The 19,619-nt window shown below is 39.3% G+C and overlaps 2 protein-coding genes across 6 annotated transcripts; one reads left to right on the top strand and one right to left on the bottom strand.

Annotated features, from left to right (window-relative positions):
- The first annotated feature begins 267 nt into the window (after window positions 1-267).
- LOC143459287 (uncharacterized) lies at window positions 268-2,166 on the top strand. Its single transcript, XM_076956369.1, has 3 exons — window positions 268-856; window positions 1,178-1,315; window positions 1,828-2,166. Exons 1-3 carry the CDS (start codon window positions 619-621, stop codon window positions 2,136-2,138), a joined length of 687 nt encoding a protein of 228 aa, XP_076812484.1. The 5' UTR covers window positions 268-618; the 3' UTR covers window positions 2,139-2,166.
- Window positions 2,160-18,407, bottom strand: LOC143459286 (tight junction protein ZO-1-like). 5 transcript variants are annotated; one of them, XM_076956366.1, is made up of 34 exons: window positions 18,257-18,407; window positions 17,097-17,267; window positions 16,796-16,898; window positions 14,894-15,168; window positions 14,358-14,465; window positions 13,826-13,885; window positions 13,532-13,628; window positions 13,204-13,327; window positions 13,017-13,123; window positions 12,052-12,238; window positions 11,895-11,949; window positions 11,559-11,789; window positions 10,990-11,249; window positions 10,414-10,633; window positions 10,053-10,219; window positions 9,823-9,918; window positions 9,508-9,590; window positions 8,167-8,386; window positions 7,946-8,046; window positions 7,573-7,761; window positions 7,226-7,349; window positions 6,854-6,909; window positions 6,582-6,745; window positions 6,383-6,490; window positions 6,239-6,343; window positions 6,083-6,163; window positions 5,433-5,492; window positions 5,231-5,266; window positions 4,738-4,830; window positions 4,115-4,225; window positions 3,688-3,933; window positions 3,295-3,500; window positions 2,802-2,939; window positions 2,160-2,537 (listed from the first exon to the last, which is right to left on the bottom strand). In XM_076956366.1, exons 2-34 carry the CDS (start codon window positions 17,264-17,266, stop codon window positions 2,440-2,442), a joined length of 4,479 nt encoding a protein of 1,492 aa, XP_076812481.1. In that variant the 5' UTR covers window position 17,267; window positions 18,257-18,407; the 3' UTR covers window positions 2,160-2,439. The 5 variants fall into 5 exon arrangements, with proteins under 5 accessions (XP_076812481.1, XP_076812478.1, XP_076812482.1 ...); XM_076956363.1 differs by having other exon boundaries at window positions 6,239-6,490; XM_076956367.1 differs by having other exon boundaries at window positions 2,856-2,939; window positions 6,239-6,490.
- Between the last annotated feature and the right edge of the window lie 1,212 nt (window positions 18,408-19,619).

Here is a 19,619-nt window from a genome sequence, read left to right as displayed (position 1 = left end):
CACAGCACTCACACGACGCAGCAAATAGCACGCCTTAGGCAATTAGAACTGCTGTAAGATGACGATGTTTTCAAAGATGACGATGTTTACCTCTGCCACTTGATTGATAGTTGAATAGTAGAACGCCAGTAACAACAACTCGAATGCAAACAAAATATAGCCACAAAACGAAGACATAAATACATACGATTTTCTTACACTCGGCTAAAATAAAAAAATATTGTTTACAAAAGCGCAAAGAACAACAAAGACAAGTAACCAAAAAGTTCTGGTAAGTGGTAACCCACAGTTGCCTAACTTTTATACCAGTGTTCGACTTCACAGCGATTAGTACAGCCAAAAGATAGCGTGACAAAGACAACTCTTTTTAATTGCTATCTATAGTTTGGCATTCAAGTGCTAGTGCATGCTGATTGCCACTTTTAAAATGGCAAACGTTTAATTGGGAAGCAAAGACATTCATTATTCACAAAGGTGATGAGAGGTGTACAGAGATAGGCACGCACGCTCTACCTTGCAATTCTTTACACCTCGACTCGTTTTATCATAAATAATTAATTAACGGAAAGAAACAGATTCACGAGAGTTTTTCGAACAAACGAACGCTTTCACATTTTCATGCACTGCCCGTTGCACCCAGATTTGTTTCTCAGAGCCTGTGTTTTGATGAATAGCATGCCGAGTCTTGCGAAGATAAATTCTACAATTCAAAGCCTTTTCGGCTGCGGCTTTACCGGTTGGATATTGCTGACAGTTGCCTTGTTTGCTCCGGAATGGACAAGAGAAGGAGACAAGCATTGCGGAGTAATCTTTTGTTGTCTGAATCTTTACGGCAATTGTACAATTACTGAAACAGGTGGCTTTATTTATAACCAATGGCAAGTTAATTTTCACTGTGCATGAAGTTTTTCGTTCACCAGAAGTTGAATGACAATAACACACTGAACAAGGACATAAAATTTTTTATCGAGGCAAATGCATCAAATACCTCCCCAGTTAAGTATGTTACGAAATGTAGTTTAGAACTAAAAATGTTTTGTGCCAGAATTCTAGGAATTTACCTCAACGCAGCTACGGCCTATCCCTATAGGTTAAGTATGGAGAAAGTTTATAGATAAAAACGTTTTAATTCCTCTGCTTCAAGTTGGGTTTTGGCTGATAACGATTGTTTTTATAGCTGTGGTGGCGAGTGAATTCAGTTACATCTTTTCCTCCTGGCTTCTTAGTTTTGTTGCCATCTTCTCTTCCGCTTGTCGGTGCAGCGAAGTTAAAGTGGAAAACATCCGGCAGATGGCGGTATTGTTGGTAATAGCAGGTGATTATACTTCACGTTCATTATAGAGGTTTTGTTTGCCCCGAATTTTTGTCGGTCGGCAACCTGCTACCTTTTTGTACTATTTATTTAAATTTTTTATTCTGGACATCGGTTGCTGTGAAGTATATTTTAACTATTTGAAACTTTATAAAAATTGTAAAGAGTGACCGGAGTTAAATTCGCTTCATCACGAATCTGTTGTAACTTAAAATGAATTTTGTTTTTCTATGAATGCGTACTTGGTAACAAAACGAAGCAAACTTTAAAACGTTGTTGCTGGCTAGAAAGGGTTGCTTATGTTTGCTTTTCGTATGGCTTGGTTTAAGACAGCAATTAACTTGGTTGCGACATCGGTTAATTATTCTACCTACTCTAATGGATTCAAATAACTGGGTGAATGAATTCGCTATTTCGTAAATGTTCTCCATTGAATATGGGGATGGTTGTCCTTGCAATCATCATTCTTACCCTTTATGAATTTCTTTAACAAAAAGACGGTAAAATTGTTTCAGGGGTTCTAGCAGTGACTGGTAGCATCGAATTCTTCATTCAAAAATTCACCAATGATGATTTGAATTTCTCCGCCGGCGGATTCGTCGCCCACGCAGCCGGATGGATGCTTCTAATCTCCGGATGTTGCGGATATTGCTTCGGTTACGGATACCGAGACCACCTAGGTAGCCCATGTGCTCCGTGCCCGTCGCGATATCGTAGAAATCCGTGGGGATTGCAGGATTCCCGTTACGGTCCGATGAATTTCGCCAGAATGAAATGGCGCGAATTTCAAAATACCAAAACTGGTCCGATGAGTATGGCGACATAGGCGCGATAATGACGGCAAACCTTTGATTGTGACATCGTTATATTATTGACTTTACACGGTTATTTCATTGTTATGAATACGATCTACGTAGCTAAGAATGTACAAAGTGTACCGTACAATCAATTCCATGACAAACGCGGTAATAAAAATAGGCACATTATGACATAACAATATGCATTATACGATAATAATAATTCAAACAGTAAGAAATATTTACAAACAGCGCCAACACAATGCTTTTTGAAACTCTCGACGAAAAACCGGAACACACGATTTTTGGTTTTCGGCGCTGTGGCAGTTATCAGAAATGGTCAATCAGGACGGACACGCTGTTGCTTCCTACGTCATAGTTGTTGCTTTCGTTCGGAACATTGACGTTGTGCCACTGCGACGGCTCGCCTGGTAATAAATAAACTAACAAATTACATTGAAAGAAATAATTTCTAAGAAGTTAATTGTTTTAAGAACTACGTTAAATTTTAAAGTTTTAAGGAAGTTGAAATTTTAACGACTGGGTTTCACACGTGACAGAGAAAGCCGGTTAGGGGTAGGGGTTGAAATGACGTCATAGGGTTACTTCGTCATGCTACGATTGCGTAAGACATGATGACGTAGAATGAAAAAGTAACTCATGCGTTGGCATGCACAGGTGTGACGTCACACCTGGGTTGGAGGTTTTCAGAGCAAAAGACCAGCCGTCTGACGTCATAGACGCACAATGGGGTAACCGTAGTTCAACCGGGTGGTCGAATTGGAGTCCGTGGGGCCCGCACATCACCAAAGGCGAGAGAAGAGTTTCTCCTGCAAAAAGAGAAGCCGTGTCAATGCCGCGTCGATTAAATCTTTGGGAATATATATGGTAGCATGGTCTCTTAATAGCCATGGCACTTAATAATAATTCGTCTCGAGTAAATGCAGGAACCATAAAGGTTAACGGGAAAACTGCAGTTGGCCAAAAACATGGAGTCAATTTACTGGCATTAAAATAGACCAGGGAGCGCAATCCGAGGCCGGAATAAACGGATACATCGTTATTCGTTACAGACAAGCCGAAATAAATACAAAGAATATTCACTAACTTCTTGATCATAATTTCACTAAAACATAAACTGGGTAGGGTTGAGATTAACTTCGGGAGAAATAAACCAAATCTAACCTTTGTCCTTGTCCAGGGGGGGCAGGGCCGTGTTGTCCCTGCAAACCTTGAAATAAATCTCCTGCTTGACACCAGGACGGATTGCCCCCTTGGGTATGTGGATTGAGACCCCGGTCTCCACCGAACTGAGCACCCCGCCGTTGCTGTCGAAGACGCCGCGCGCTGTGGCGACCACTTGCGGATCGTCTTCATCGATCGTGGAAGGACTGGAACAGAGTTTTGTAATTTTTATTTCAATTTTGTGGAAGATTTATATCGAGTTACAGCAGATTGAAACGAACGATTTGTCCATTTTCAAACAGAAACCATTAACGCTATTTGAATTTGACAAAGAAAAAAGCGTTCAATGAAACTTAAACGTGTGAACAGCAGAGTTAGAGACGGCATCATCACCTGACAGGGACCGGTTCCTTCTTAGGTTTTGCATTATCGTATGTGTCCACCCCACTGTCGTACATCTGCTCTTTCGATGGCCCATTCTGGAAAGGTGCGGCCCCAGGGGGTTTATAAGGTCGTGGGTTTGAGCTCGAGGGTTTCGTTTGATTCATGAAATCCTTGTATCGATCCTGCGGGAAATTTGATTTCTGTGGCATACCGTTGGTCACAGGTGGGCGCTGGTAGCCTTGAGGCTTAGCAGAGCTGGATGGTGAAGCAAAAAAACTAATTAGTCAACCAGTTAAATATTTTAGTGTTAGTAACAAGAACGTAAGCTGACTGAGTACTAAGACAGAAGATCAACAACATAGTTAGCAACTTGTTATGATGCACGAATCAGCATTTGTGCTCTTTCTATCGATGGTTCCTTATTCCTTATACTCACGTATATGGTTGGTAAGGTTTAGGTTCAGTTTTTGCTTGCGATCCTGCAAATCGGTTGTAAGAACCGGCATCGTACCTCGGTTGCGCTGGTTCACTGCGAACGGGAGGCGGCCTAATCAAATCAATAGATGACTTGTCTACAATATTTTTTTACACATTCATTGTGTAGTTTAACTGCGTATTAGTAAACTTATACAATTTAATAAACTCTGTTTAAAAATAAATTAACGAGCCAAGTCTAGTTAAACCAAGCCCTCAAACATACACAATAACATCGAGATAATTGTTAAAATACTTTAACAGCTACTAAAGCTCATGTGACATTTTATGCACACAATGAGAGAAATGCTATTTTTCTACGATTAATTTGGATATTTCCAAGACAAACAACTAAGCGTACATTATCTAATGTCATGCACTTATAGACATGTCGTAACAATACTGCGTTGTTTGTTAAACAATCCAACTGTCAATGAGTGGTCGGACGATGCAAAAAAACACAATATTAGATCCAGAATATTTTAACCAACATACGTTAGTTGGGTTATCACAGGTTTAGTCATTGTGGATTAAATGGGTCCGTGGGTTAAATTGACCCGGAACCCTGTGAATATTTCCACCAACCTGTTCTCAACCGGTCTGGCAGCAGGTCTTCTGTAAGGGTCGTTTGAGATGAAGTTGTCAATTTCACCAGCGTAGTCTCTGCCCGACGACTCCCTAAATTATGTTTACTCAACTTTATCATTTTACTCCCACAGTAAATCTTAATACTTGCATTGAAATCTTATTCAACAAATTATGAAACTATGCCGGTTGTTGAAATGATTCTCAATGTGCAATGGTTTACTTTCATTCTTAAACAGAACTTATCAGCACAAAGAAGTCGAAAATGTCTGCATTTTTTAAAATCAAAATTTCGATTAATTTAAACGTCACTTTGTAGACAATCAATAAATGCATAAGTTTAAAGCAAGCCCGGTGTTTAAGTACGGCGAGCAAGACAATACCTTTGCATGTTGCAGTAACAGGGCAACACAGCCAGACAGCTTGCAACAAAATATTAACACTGAAAGTAGAATTTAGAGTACAATTTGTAATGTATGTTGAAACAACTTACCTTCTGTCTTGCGGCGGTTGTGCTGGCTGCGTCGGTCTGCAATGTTAAAACACATGAACTGAAAACCACTAATGGATACGAGTACATGAGCAAAATAATCAAACGACTCGGTTATTTGAATACAGCGCTTGACGATGTTGTTCACTTTTGTATCTTTGTGATTTAACAATTGAAAATAAAAATACGAAACCTCAATTCCTACCTCTTCTTTTGCACTTGAGCGTAGACGGGTTGTTGGGGCTGTGGTTTCGAGATGGGTTGTCTGTGAACACAGAAAATTTGGAGTTAAGTGGCTTAAGATACAGCCAGTGGGCAGACTGGCTTTAGCTTTCCATTAGTTTTTAGTCTTGTTACTGTTTTAAGCAGGTTAGGAGCTGAAGAGGACAAGGAAGTTATTCAATCAGTTCCAGTTGCTGGTCATCTTATTACACCAGTTTATGAACAAGACAGCACGACAAAGCTAAAGGTCCACCATATTGTCACCACGATAATAAAACAAAGTCGAATGAAATAAGAGATGCTTTGACACAATTGTCCATTGTAAGTAACTTACTAAATTTTAAGTTTACAACCGCGACTGAACAATATCACTCCACATGAAAAGTCCATGCAATTTAGTCAAATATCCGCTGAATATGACAGAAATATCCAGACATCGTAAGTACAACATATTCGTGGAGACATGAAGAATTATATCGAAAACCAACAAAAGCAAGACACAATAACGACCATAGCAATTGAGATTTTTCAATGTAAACATGCCAAAGTGATCATAATTATAACAGCCGGATAAACTCCACAGTGCCTGAGCACACACATAGGACATGCTTAAGGGCGGGCAAGCTTTATCACCTCACAAATGGTTTGGCAGTCGTGTAAGACAAAATATTATCCTGTTCGCGGATTGGTTCTAAACTGGTTGGCTTCAAGCTGCTGAAACCGTAGAGTTGGTCGACATTAAAAAGGTGAAATATTCTAGGTGGCATGCACACACGTGACCTGTCCTACCTGGGTTCAGCTGGTGGTTGGTTGTAGGTTGGTGCGGTTCGAACTGGTTCTGCTGGTTGGTTGTAGGTTGGTGCGGTTCGAACTGGTTCTGCTGGTTGGTTGTAGGTTGGTGCGGTTCGAACTGGTTCTGGTGGTTGGTTGTAGGTTGGTGCGGTTCGAACTGGTTCTGGTGCTCGTTCTTCTACAGGCTCGTCATTGTATGGGGCATCGTCTTCATCTTTGCTCACCGATTTCAAGCCACGAATATGATTTCTTCATAGAGATCATATGGTTATTGCAAAAATTAAACTTTCAGTTTGAAACACTGTTTAGCAAAAGCGAGACTTTGGAACATGTAACTAACTTGAGAAAGGACTTTGGGTCAAATCGTCCGGCAGGAATTTCCTGGCCCCCCCTCGGGGCATCAGTTCGATTCGACACCCGGGTAGGGGTCGGTTTGTGCACAACGACAGGTGGGGGTGCTTCTTCTTCCGAGCTTGATGAGCTGGGTGGCGGCTGATTGACCGGCTGTGTCATCACGAAATGTCAGTAAAGTAAATTTAAATCGGAAAATTAAGTAACAGGAAAAATCAAGACAAGTTCACAATTTGATACTTTCTCATTCTCGGCACTCACCGGTTTGGGGTGAATTTTTTTATCTCTTGGAGGAGCAGCAGACATTGGTTCAGGGTCTAAGAAGGAAGTCAAAACAAGTAATATACTAAAGCATAGAAGTGGGCAATCCACCTATAGTAATTATATGTATAATTTATGTAGCTATAGCTACTAAAAGAGCTATGGTCGCTTATGAGCAAAAATACTTGTGACCTATCGGTATAATTAAACTGACAGACTTAGGATTGCTACCAATGGTTCGAGAAACCTGGGTTTGATGGCCTAAACCTATTTGCTGCTTATTTTCCTTAAAAACAGATTTCTCTGGAAAAGATTATCTTTCAATAAAATCACAGCAACCTATGCACAGAAAATAGAGAAGTGAAATGATACCGATGTTGTGCGGTGGAACAGGTTTGTTGGCAGGAGGCTCGTCTTCAACTGATCCATCATCAAAATCATCATCCCCAAATTTCCCACCATCCTCATCCTCAGAAGAAGAGCTGGAAACTCGCCTCTGAAATGGAAGATGAACTTTTGATTGAACGATGGAGAGCAAATAAACGAACGAAACAAATATGATAATAAACAGCGTAAACAGCATTGCATCTGACATAAATAATAATTTAAAAACAACACAGAGCAACCAACAGAAATATCAAATTTGCAAATGCAATAAGAGCGTAACAACAATGAGATAAAGTCACAACTGACCATAACAATAGGCACCAGCCACGTACCTGCGGACGTTGAATATCGACCGGTCTCAAGTCCTGTTCTTCCTCGTCCGACATCCTCGAGCTGTTTAGCATGTCCGATCCTACTGTGGTTACGCTGTAGTCACTGGCCGGGGCAGACACGTAGGAGAACTGATCGTCGTCTCCTGGCACAGTTACCCCTTCCTCCATCTCCTCTCCGCTTCCTCCCAACTACGACGACATAATAGTGACTACGTGACGTCACAAAGTCAACAATCGCATAGCAGCATGTAAAGTTTGGTGAGGGCACACAATGCACGAATTCAAAAGCGTGAAAGCAAATATATTTGTTGAGCAACACAGGCGCCTGTTGTGATAGTATTAATGCACCGAGTGACGTCACAAACTAACCAACCTTGTCCTCAGACACCCACACAGGCATGCTCTGTTGATCTTTGATTGTCGAGTGTAATTTCCGATACCAGTCGTCGTTGGCAGCTGTCAGCTTGATGGTGTCTGCGCACAAAACATCATGCTATACAGCAAGGAAAAGATACAAATCTGGCAACATCGCAAAAATCTGGTTGCACGAAGAGTGCAACAAACATCAGCATTGTTTTGTGCGATTCCTATCACCTGTGAATACGTGATTGTAGCCGCGCTGTAGTTTGTGGGCGCGGTCGTATAATTTTCCGGATTTCTTCTTCTTTTCCACATCTGTGGCCGCCAGCTTCTGTCGCATATCTTTTACGGCCGCCTTGGATGACGACTCGAGAAAAACGACGATCGGATAGAGCTGAGCGTAGTTGAGTTTTTCAACGGCTGTCGGCGTAATGTCCAAAATTGCGTGTTTGTCCTGGAAATTTCACACTGATTAGAAGAATTTTTGAAGTGGCTATTTCACCTTATGTAGGTCACGCAGCTCGTTAAAGATAGTTTAGGACTGTGTGCCGCTGTAGGGCAAATTTACCATTTGTTTGTGATCAATATTTAAATGTTTTACACCTCACCTGTTCATCAGGCAACTTAATATCAAATCATTTGGTCAAAGAGGCTTAAGAACAAAAAAATTATAAAAAAAATTTCGGGAGTTAGTTCTTAAATAGGCTTAGATAGTGTAAAAAACGACCAGATATACAATGACTGGATCAGTACTTCAGCATGCGCGAGGCCACGCCCCAACGACAAACGTAACGACATAATAGTAGGTTCATTCTCAAAATTTACCCATTTCTAACAAACCGTATTCGCTTTTAAATACAAATGTAACCACCTTTACCAAAGCAAATCTTAGGCAGTAACGCGTGATATAAAACGTCCGTTGTAAGCAATAGAAAATGCTCGGCGAAATGGAGACGTTACTGTATGTACACAGCGCGCTTAACTAGGACGCATATGACGCTACAGAAGAGAACGGACGAATTTCTACGCAAAATCCGCTTTCGCATCACTTGAATAAAGTGAAACTGATTCTTTGTTAATCACCATGGCTTCAAATTTATACAAAATAATTTTGACGTCACAATTTAACTAGAAAAAGAAATGGGACGTGTTTTTTTTGCGGCTGCTTGTAAATCTGATTGAAATGTTATGTTGTTATGATTACTGTATACTGTAATCCAACTTCCAAGACTACCCTACATACTGTATACGTTTCCAAAATGATTCCACACAAAGCACAAGTTTCTACATCCTAGAGTATGAAATTCAATGGGTAACTCAGTTTTACAATGAACAGTGTAGTTTAGGATTTATTTAGCAAATTATTTAAAAATAACATAATTTGCATTTGCAAATAATTTAATTTAAAATATAAAGACATAAAAAATGATATAAATACAAATTAACAAGTAACATTTACATTTATTTACAAATAACAGACTTTAGACTGATTTATAAAACAGTTTCGTCATTCTATTCAATCACTTGACGTTTCCATTGTAAAAGGTCAAGAGTTGGAATTAATTTGGCACAAACCTTTTCTATGATGTCCTTGATCGTGTTGAGACGAATCACTCCTTTGCGGTTCGACTTCTGTCCACTCAGCGCCCCTTCGTTGCCTGCAGTCAAAAGATAATTGAGTTTTAAACCGAATGAATGGAAGTTGACGAAAATTGCACGGGGTATATTTTCGTAAATAGCAAAACAAAACAGCAAAGAAAAGATATGGCTGCCACTATGCAATGTGCCAAAGAACCAAGTGGCTAATCATCAGCCCAAAAATGAGCTTCTTTCACCAAAAGATGCAATATTCCAGCAGGTTTGAATAAAAATATCACCGTCAATACTTACGCGCAACTTCGTAAAAGGTTGGGTAGTCGCCGGCGAGGCGCTCGCGTGCGATATCAGCCAGTGGTCCAAATATGACTGTAGGTCGTTTAAAGCCGGCTGCAAGGAAAATATGAGAAAACGTATCAGTGGGGGCTTATATCGCCTGTTATGTTGGGTTCGTTTCCAACGCAACGACATGTAAATGCTCTGAAATATGCGCGAAAATGTCGTTCAAAAACGTTAACGCAAACCTTCGCGAAGGACGACTCTCTCATACGCAGGGAACATGGCGGAAGCTGATGCCGTAGCGTTGGCGCTGGACTTCTGATTCTTCAAGACGCGTTTAGCGATTCCGCGATTGCTACGTTCTCGCATCTGAGCAATCTTTTTGTCTTGCACCATCTTCAATTGCTCAGCCCTGTCGTAAAATACAAGGATTGAGAAGCGTGGAATTGGTGCGAGTTGTACGCTTTGCGGTGATATTTCAACTGAGCACCATTTAATGTTATTCATACAAGCACAAGTTGGGTACATCTAAGCTATCCGTTATAGTTGTAAGCGTGCTGTAAAGTCAGCGCAAATAATAGCACCTCCGTTTAATCATTCAAGTACCTGCTACTGTTCGGGATGACGCCGCGTTCAATTTCCATGTTGTTTCGTCCGATGCGCACTGCCAGCCAGTAACCGACCATACCCTGGTAGAGGGTGTCGCTGATACGGAACGCCGATCCCCGTTTAAACGACATCTCGTGCTGGCCGCTCTTCTCGTATTTAAAATGAGTTCGAATGTAGAAGGAGTCGCCAGTGCCGTGCTCGAGGATTTTCTTGTATTCTGGACGAAAAGATTTCATTTATGACGTCACAACGGGTTTGTTTGTAACTATACATTGGCGGAATTACGAATCAAAATCTTGGTAAGTTAAGATGAGATTTTTATTAATCTTAAAATAAACGAATACAAGGCGGTCAATAACTGGTAACTTTGTAGAGTAGGATACTTATGTAAATAACTAACAATAAAATTCGCCCTAAAAATACTTTGGTCATAAAATTGATATTATCGGTTACCTCACATGTAAACATACAATAGCAATTACCAACAGAAAAAAGTTCTGGCAGGACGCGCAGATCACACAAGTAGCGATGCCACAGATTGAATTGCCGACAAAAATATGAAGACAAAGTTACCATTCGGACGAGGTTGAGCGATGATTCTCACTTCTTCGCCAGCCGGAAGTCCCATGAGAGTAAGGACCGCCTCCTCACGAATGATGTTCCGAAAGTTGACCTGATTCACCGAGAGGATCTGATCCCCCATCTTGAGACCTTGCTTGGCGGCTGGACTTCCTTCCTGGACCGAGGCAACAAATATCCCGACGTCATTTCCGCCAGCCAAGCGGATCCCGACGTTCTTTCCCTTGACAAATGTGATCTGGCGAGCAGTTGGGCTGTAAAAATTGTTTCATATTATTGGTTATTCTGACAGTAACATCATGACAGGCAGGATAATGGGTTATATTGTCATAATATTGAAAACAAAATATTTAGTAGTAATAAACCATGTAAAAACATTGGACTTCCAAACAAAGTTTGTTGATGGTTGCAACTGAAATCCAACCTTAATGAAAATATTGAAAAAAGAAGATCTATATTCTATATAATGACGTCTGGCACTAATTACAATACTTTTGCGCTTCCGTTAGTGTGTGATTAAACACATAAATCCAACCAAAAGACTCAATAATTCAGACACTCACGGTAATACTGGTTCATCATCATCACTAGGACCTGGAGGAACTGCATATTCGCGATCAACGTCGTGTTTCGTTCGTGGAGCAGGCTCAGGAGTGGATCGTTCACTAGATGAGGAGGAAGCAGCATCTACATCAGTGGGAGCAGCAGCACCGGTTGGAAGAACACGGATCCCACCGAACTGTTGTTTTTTATCTGGTTTCGGAGCAACTTTTGGCGTTTCAGACACCGGTTTACTAAAGCGAGAAAAATGCAACTCTTTTACTATCAACAGGACATTGTTGGTTAAAGTTTCAAACTTTGTGAAAATTGTTAAAAGTGCATAAATCTGTATGACTTACGCTGCTTTCTCTGAATGCTTTGAGAGCGAACTTCTTCGAGAATGACGACTATCATCTGAAAAATAATGAAAATTACTATTGTAGAGAACCTAAAAATCAAATAAGCTCAGCTGTAGGCAACAAATCTTCACAAAGACCTTAAAACCAAACATCTCACCTTCACTTTCGCTTTCACTTTCTTTCTTTGCAGGTTCAGTAGGTGCTGGTGATCTGAAGGCTTCGGCAGGCAACGATACCGTTCCGCCGTCCTCTTTCTTGACCACCATTGTCACTTTGTCTTTGCTCAATCCTATGACCTGAATTGCTTCCTGCACTGTTTTGTTATCAACGTTGCGTCCGTTAATCTGCGGAAAGTGAAAGATATTTATTAGGATGTTTCATTTTTTCACCATTTTGGAATTTAAAAAAGCTTGGGGTCTCCCTAGGCGATATTTTGGGCACAACGAAAGAATCTAAACTTCTTTTTGATTTATGACGTCATTTTGAGGTTGCACCCCCTTGTTGAAGTTTCAGTGGAGGTGCATTGTTCTTATTTGGCGATATCTTGGTAACCGATTGAACTAGGGCCATTATTAACGTGTCAAAAGATGCAGAATGGCTGGTTTCCTATAACCACTCAATACATTTTAGTTGCATTTTCGCTCTAGAAAAAAAGTTATTTGAGAAAAACCTAAGTTTTGACATATTTTGTATGCAAATCACAATGTAGTTCCCAACATACAAAATATGTCAAACTTAGGTTTTTCTCAAATAACTTTTTTTCTAGAGCGAAAATGCAATTAAAATGTATTGAGTGGTTATAGGAAACCAGCCATTCTGCATCTTTTGACACCTTGATAATGGCCCTAGCTCAATCGGTTACCAAGATATCGCCAAATTAGAACAATGCACCTCCACTGAAACTTCAACAAGGGGGTGCAACCTCAAAATGACGTCATAAATCAAAAAAAAGTTGAGATTCTTTCATTGTGGCCAAAATAACGCCTAGGGAGACCCCAAGCTTTTTTAAATTCCAAAATGGTGAAAAAATGAAACATCCTAATATTTATGGAGCACGTACCTCCGATATCAAAGTATGAAGCATAGAAGCTTCAATAAAATTACAACTCGTAGTAACCTTACCATCAAAATTGTGTCTCCTGCAGATATTTCTGAGCTTTTGTCAGCCAAGCTGCCAGGCTGTATGTCTTGGATGAAGATTCTTGTGCCCAGTTTTAAGCCGTACGAGTCTTTTAAAAACAGGTTAAATAAAAAAAATCGGTCGAAAGTTTCACATTTCAATCTTACACTTGACACAATTTGGACATACTGTTCCAGCGAGTCTTCTTCAATACAACTGTCTGAGGATCGCGGGTCTTTACAGGAAACACGAGCATGTCATCTGAGGAAGATGCTCCAGCTGGGTCAGGAGAAAGTGGGGAGAGTGTTCGCCTCTGAAAATCGATCAACACGTATTTTTTAAAACTAAAAAATTGCAAGCGACAAAACTTCTACCGTAAATTACGCCATAAAAAGTTTAACGCTTGACAGAAAAGCATAGAAGTTACATGATAGCCTACATTGTTTATTAAAAAGAATGAAATGGGAGAATGAGGCATTGTTTTCATGAAAGCTGGGCAATTATGTTATCGACTTACCAAGTCGTCGATCGATTTATGTTTATCCATTGGAGGAGGTGAATTTCGTCGTGGTGGAGTTGCACTTCGACTGCTCGGAGTCAAACTACGACTCCGGCTAAGCAAAAAAAAGAACATCACAGATGTATAAGTTGACACAATCAATAAATAACTGGTAGTAATTACATCAGTCCCAAATGCAATCTACGTGGCACATTAACACCAACCCATACAGGAACAACACTTGCAAATATTACATCAATGTCACATAAATAACAGTAAGAGATGAATAAGTTTAGAATGATCTGTAGTTACCTTCTTCTGGGAGGTGAACGTGACCTTGAGCGGTCCCTGCGATATGAACGATTACTTTCCCTGCAAAGTATGATTTGCTGTGTGTCAGTTGCAATGGTAATTATTGACAAGCCGTGATTGGTCGACTTTCCGTTTTAAAGGTTAGTGATTTCAACATAACATAAAACATAATACATAATTGCTATTATTGCAACCGACAACAAGGCTTGAATATGAAAAATTGGCTAGAATTTACAAAATTGTACTTCAACTATCCCATTCCTTGAAAGCTAAAAGTGTTTGGAAACAAATTTCAGATCTCTCAAAATTTTATTTTCTCAAAAATATAAACAAAAATCAATCTATGCCACTACACATTATGCATATATTTTGATTAAAATTACAATCATTACCAATGCACATTTCATTCTCGTAAATTGCCTGTTCCAAATTTTAGAACTATTAACAACTTAGTTCTTTCTTCATTCTGCGCCCCAGAGCATCCTCGAATTAAACAGACACAAAACATGCTTTAACCGAATAAGTGACTTACGGTGAAGGACTTCTGCGTCTGCTTGAACGGGGTGATGGAGATCTGCTGTAACTTCTTCCACGACGCCGGCTGCCACGAGATGGAGATCGACTGTAACTTCTACTCCTCCTGTTCAAAAGAAAACAGCTCACTCACTTTACTTAGTTTCTATCAAAAACATCAGCAACACACAATATACTGTGCCCTGTTCCAGAGTGAAACCTTTGCTATGGATAACACTTACTTTTATACTGATGCACCTGGCGCTTATTAATAATTTAGGTTGTCAACTATGCAAAGCATAAAATTTATGAATTTTTCATATTGTATTATCATCTTATGGTTCTTACAAATGCCATTAAATGTCCATCAAGGAATTTAAAAATCAAATTTAAATCATCAAAATTTTTAATGGGCAACATCCAAAACTTTTCAGAACAAAACATTACTTATGAATATTGATTTTCATACCAAACCATCCAACGAAAAAAATTAGGGTTTTAAAAACGAGAGAAATGAATCTATGGTCTTCACGATCGAAAATATCATGTTCTTACCTTCTTGGAGGAGTTCTACTTCGACTACGACTATAGTGACGAGATCGCCGACGATGACGAGCAGAATCGAGGTCGCGGCTCTTGGAGCGATGACGTCTGTGATAATCGTCCAGATCACGGCTTTGAGAGCGATACCGACCCCTGTCTGGATCTCGGCTGCGAGATCTCGACCGACGGTGACTCGGCAGCGAATCGAGGTCGCGGCTCCTACTGCGACGAAGGCGTCCAGGTGGCGGCGTTGTTTCAACACGAACCACTACCCTGCGCTTTATCAACTGAAATGAAAAGTAGCAAGTTGTTATACCACGGCACTGTGGCACCGATACATGTCTGGTGAGCATTTTTGCAAAAATTAATATAATAGGTTGACAGAGCTATTAAAGACCATTCAATGCATTGTACAATGTAAACTACGTTATTAATCAATCTGAAATTGTTTACATTTTTGTTGTTAAATAATGCAGATAACTTGTGCACGATATTGCTTTATTATTAGATTATTATTAAACCCTTAAACTAAAGAAACAAGGAACACCTTTCCAATGTGGTAAAACCAAAGAGGTGTGGGAAATACCCAGGCGCTATTGCCAAAGGAACTCGTCAATGACTAAAGGGATTTGCAAGAGCATTCAAGCATGAAATTGCCCAAACAAATGTCATAAACAAGAGCACACAAACACCTTATCTCTAAAACACAATCAATTTTCCATTTAACGTCAACATCACAGCGGGCAACAACAATTTTAGAATAGCCATTGGAACAGACAAGTTAATTGCCATAATACATCGTACTAACTATGCCAAAACACCTTGATACAAGCCATGACAGGATGCTGATTAAAGCAAAATATGTTGGTAAGTTGCATTAACACACCCACGGTGTTTGATAGCTCTAATAGCAATTAATGGGACAAAGAACAACAAGTTGGTTTAGAAAATGGTTGAATGTGAATTGTTGGTTTTCAAGAAATTATTTTGCAAGTGGAAGTTATGGCGATATAGATCAACTCAGTACTCTTAAAAGCTGTGACTGATAATATTAATTCAATGCATTCAAGTATATTTCAATCCCAATGGCCCCGGGCTACAGCAAACTAAGCTATAACGAATAATTACAATAAATTCTTTCAAATTATCCAATGAGTGTCTGTGAGCATATCGAGTTGTATTGGTGTCAGGTAAATCTACAGATAAAGGTCAAATGAATATAATAGGGTCATCAATAATGGGAACCTAGAAGGGACTTTAACAAGCTTTTGAGTCCGTTTACGCCGTCCTAGAGAAAGTGTAGGGACCTGTGATGTCATAGCAAATACAACAAATTCCAATCTTGTGATGTCATAATAACCAGAGTAAAACAACAGTAAAAATGTCAAGCACATATTGCCTCCAAGGGAAGGAACTCAAGGAAAAGTTTCACGTCAAAGTGAAGTAAAATCTACTTCCAAATTGTGCTTTAAGCTGAATAATCTTGCGTTTTAAACACTACCATAAACAACAGCCTATGAAGGGGATTTGACTTGGTACAATCTATTTATAGATAAAAAAAACCGACTAGGAGCACTTCTGTTAGGTAACTGTTTACTATTCTTTAGTACAAAGCTATACAAACAGTATGAGGTTTAGGAGAAGTGCCCTATAATGTCGTAATAATGCAATGACGAATAGTTATTATCAGTCACTATTTCAACAATTGACCTAATTTGGTAAAATTGGTCACCATTTAAAATGGGATAGTAAAGTGAAATGACCCAGGGAGTTAAGATGAAAATGACAACAAACTCTAAGTAGGCAGAGCAACTAGAGGTAAATTGACTGATGTTACAATCACTGCACAAGTTTGTAAAACAATCACAGCTTAATTACTATGTAAGAAATTTTTCTGATTGAAAACTGTCATACCAATTCTACACGATGGCCTGCATTTTTCAATTCTTTCACAGCTCGACTGTGTTCCATGTTAAACATCGGTTTTCCATTGACACGCATAACAATGTCGTTCACTCTGCAAAGGAAAATTTGTCAGCTAATTTGCATCAAAAATAGAAACTCCTGATCGTGTGCACAAATTCTGAACTTATTCAAAAGAAAAATTTGACAATACATTGAAGTTATTAAACTAAAATCCAGCACTAACTTTAGAAAATTGTTATAATGTTCATATATATACATCGATACAATATTTGGTAATTGCCTTTCTTACTTTAATCGTTCAAAAGCTGGACCACCCCTAACGACGTCAGATATTATGATGGAAGTATCTCCTGTCTGAGCCCCAGGATTGTCGCGCCCTCCGCTGATGGCAATTCCAAACCCCACCCCCGGGGCCTTTTCAAGAACGTAGGCATGCTCTTGGAATATAACCTCGTCCATCCTGCATAGAAACATCAAATTGTTGTTGATAAAAATGTTCCATATTAAAACATGCAAAACACATTGAAACACTATCTTCTGGGGCACTTGGGTGATTTGTAGATGGTAAACCAAACTTACAAGCTATCGAGTATACAAATACATGCTCACATTAGGATCATTTCATATCATATCGTGAGCTTAATTCGTCACAACTCTTTTCAATTCAAATATACATTTGTACATTATGAAATGCAATTGTATTGACTCTAGTGATGATGCAAGGATTTATTGAGGCTCCAACAAAAGCATAAACAATTGAATTATATGAAGTATAATTGTATAGGGACAAAACACTTTGTTGTTCTGATTTGCTTTCCAAGCCGCAATATTAATGTAAGCCGTCAAGATCATTAATCAATGAAGTGACACAAAACATAGCTTCATGATTAATCTAGCTTCAACTATGGATTGTTGTATATAATGAAGCCTATACACAGTCAAATTACTTCCTACATTAACTATTCAGAAGGTTTGTTGTTCTCAGAAGGTTTTAAGCATCGATTTAAAACACTTCAAAAGCTTTGAAGAACACGGCCAATACAGTGTATTAATCGAGTCAAACTTGCATATATGCTTAAAATAAACAGATTGGCACACCCAGTCTGTCAATAAGTAACTTGAAGTGAATTCCATCGTACGTCGAAAAAGATAAAATATCGGCAAACAGACCACAAGCAAAAACTTAATATTTCCTTTTTGACATATCCTTTGTCACTATGTTTGTTTAACTGACATGTACAGCAATGCTGCTTTAAACTTAAGTGCTCTGTTCTACACGACAAATTAGACAGATTGATGTGTAGAATACTTCTATGGTTTTAAACACAGCCTATGCCAACACTAGTTTCGGAGCAGTACAATCATTTTCTTCTAACATTTCCTGGATTGGCATAACTACTTCCTGATTACATGTCATAATAAGCAGATTATGACAAAACAATCGCATACCTGCTGATGATGTCTTCTAAAGATGAACACCACTTCTTTAGGGAATGTGTGTTACATAAATAATCACTATAAACTGATATATTTCTAAAAAATTAAAGTTATTAGACATCTTAGTACAGTACAATTTATTTGCAATAATAATTATGTCCCAGACAATGACTATTTATAATACTTGATCGTTGGAACAAGGAAAATAATAATTCCAACATTGAAACAAAACCCTTGGTTTCTTAAAACCATTTCTTACAAGTCTTCAGTAAAACTAATTGGCACTGACTTGTACTCTAGCGTTTAAGCAATGGTTTGCTTTCCTTTTAAAAGGCGCATGCTTTGCTGTCACTTTTCAATTCTTTTCTATATCTTACGTGGAAAGTGCGGCTTATCAACGACATTTCAGTCATAGACATAGCCATGTCTTCAAATAAAACAACCTGCACTGTAACCAGTAACTTGCTAGCCACGATGCTAGTCATCCATGACGGCGCCTTGACCACCAGACGTACTCGCTCCAGTCGTGAAACTACAAACGCATTTCTAACCATCATCGCCGACGCCTAAACCTGATAAAATACTGAACATTCAAGATCCGAAATCCGCGTTTTAACTTGCATACATTCCGCCATACAACTCAAGATGCCTGTAGCAGATTTAAAGCGCCGCTAACGCACCAATCAATATGATGAGCGGACAGGATTTTAATTAAAACTTTCAAAACTGGCCGACCGAATGCCTCGCCCACTGAAAAACGACGGCGCACTTTTAAAAGCAGGTCCTGCCTTGCGATAAGCCTTTGGCTATGCCGTGTTTGTTTCAAATGGAGGAGCAGTCGAGCGTGAAAAACACGTAAAGGAGAAGAAAAGGAATTCGCAGCGCTCGAGAGAAGAGAACTCGATTGATGACCGCATAGCCATAGATCCTTTTCTGTTACGTCATAAAGCTATCTCTATGAAGTTTACAATCGCTTTTTCACTGAGATGGTTTCAAAACAAATAAAAATGGAGAAGGCGAACGCGCTCGAGTATAAATATTAAAGTGGTGGGAAAGCTTCTTCAAAATTTCAAGCGGCAATAAATGGTAAGTGATTTTCCACAACCACAGGACAGTCTATTACTGCTTCAGCTATCACCGCTAAAGATATTAATCCGTCGTTTAAAGTTTAAATATAAAAACAACGACAGCTCTGGTGATGGCAGATTGTGCGTTTATTTTACATTAGCCTCGCTTTTAGTCGTTACCACTAATTTCCCAGTCAAATCGAAATTCGAGCCCTGTATTTACCAATGCTTTGTACGAATACAACTTTTTCGTGACGATTGCCAAATTGCCTGTCGTAACTTCGTAAGACGAGCTACGTTTGTCGCTT

This window comes from Clavelina lepadiformis, chromosome 5 (assembly GCF_947623445.1).
Source record: "Clavelina lepadiformis chromosome 5, kaClaLepa1.1, whole genome shotgun sequence".
Taxonomy (NCBI): domain Eukaryota; kingdom Metazoa; phylum Chordata; class Ascidiacea; order Aplousobranchia; family Clavelinidae; genus Clavelina; species Clavelina lepadiformis.
The sequence above is the reverse complement of the archived record's forward strand: the minus strand, read 5'-3'. Positions and strand labels throughout refer to the sequence as shown.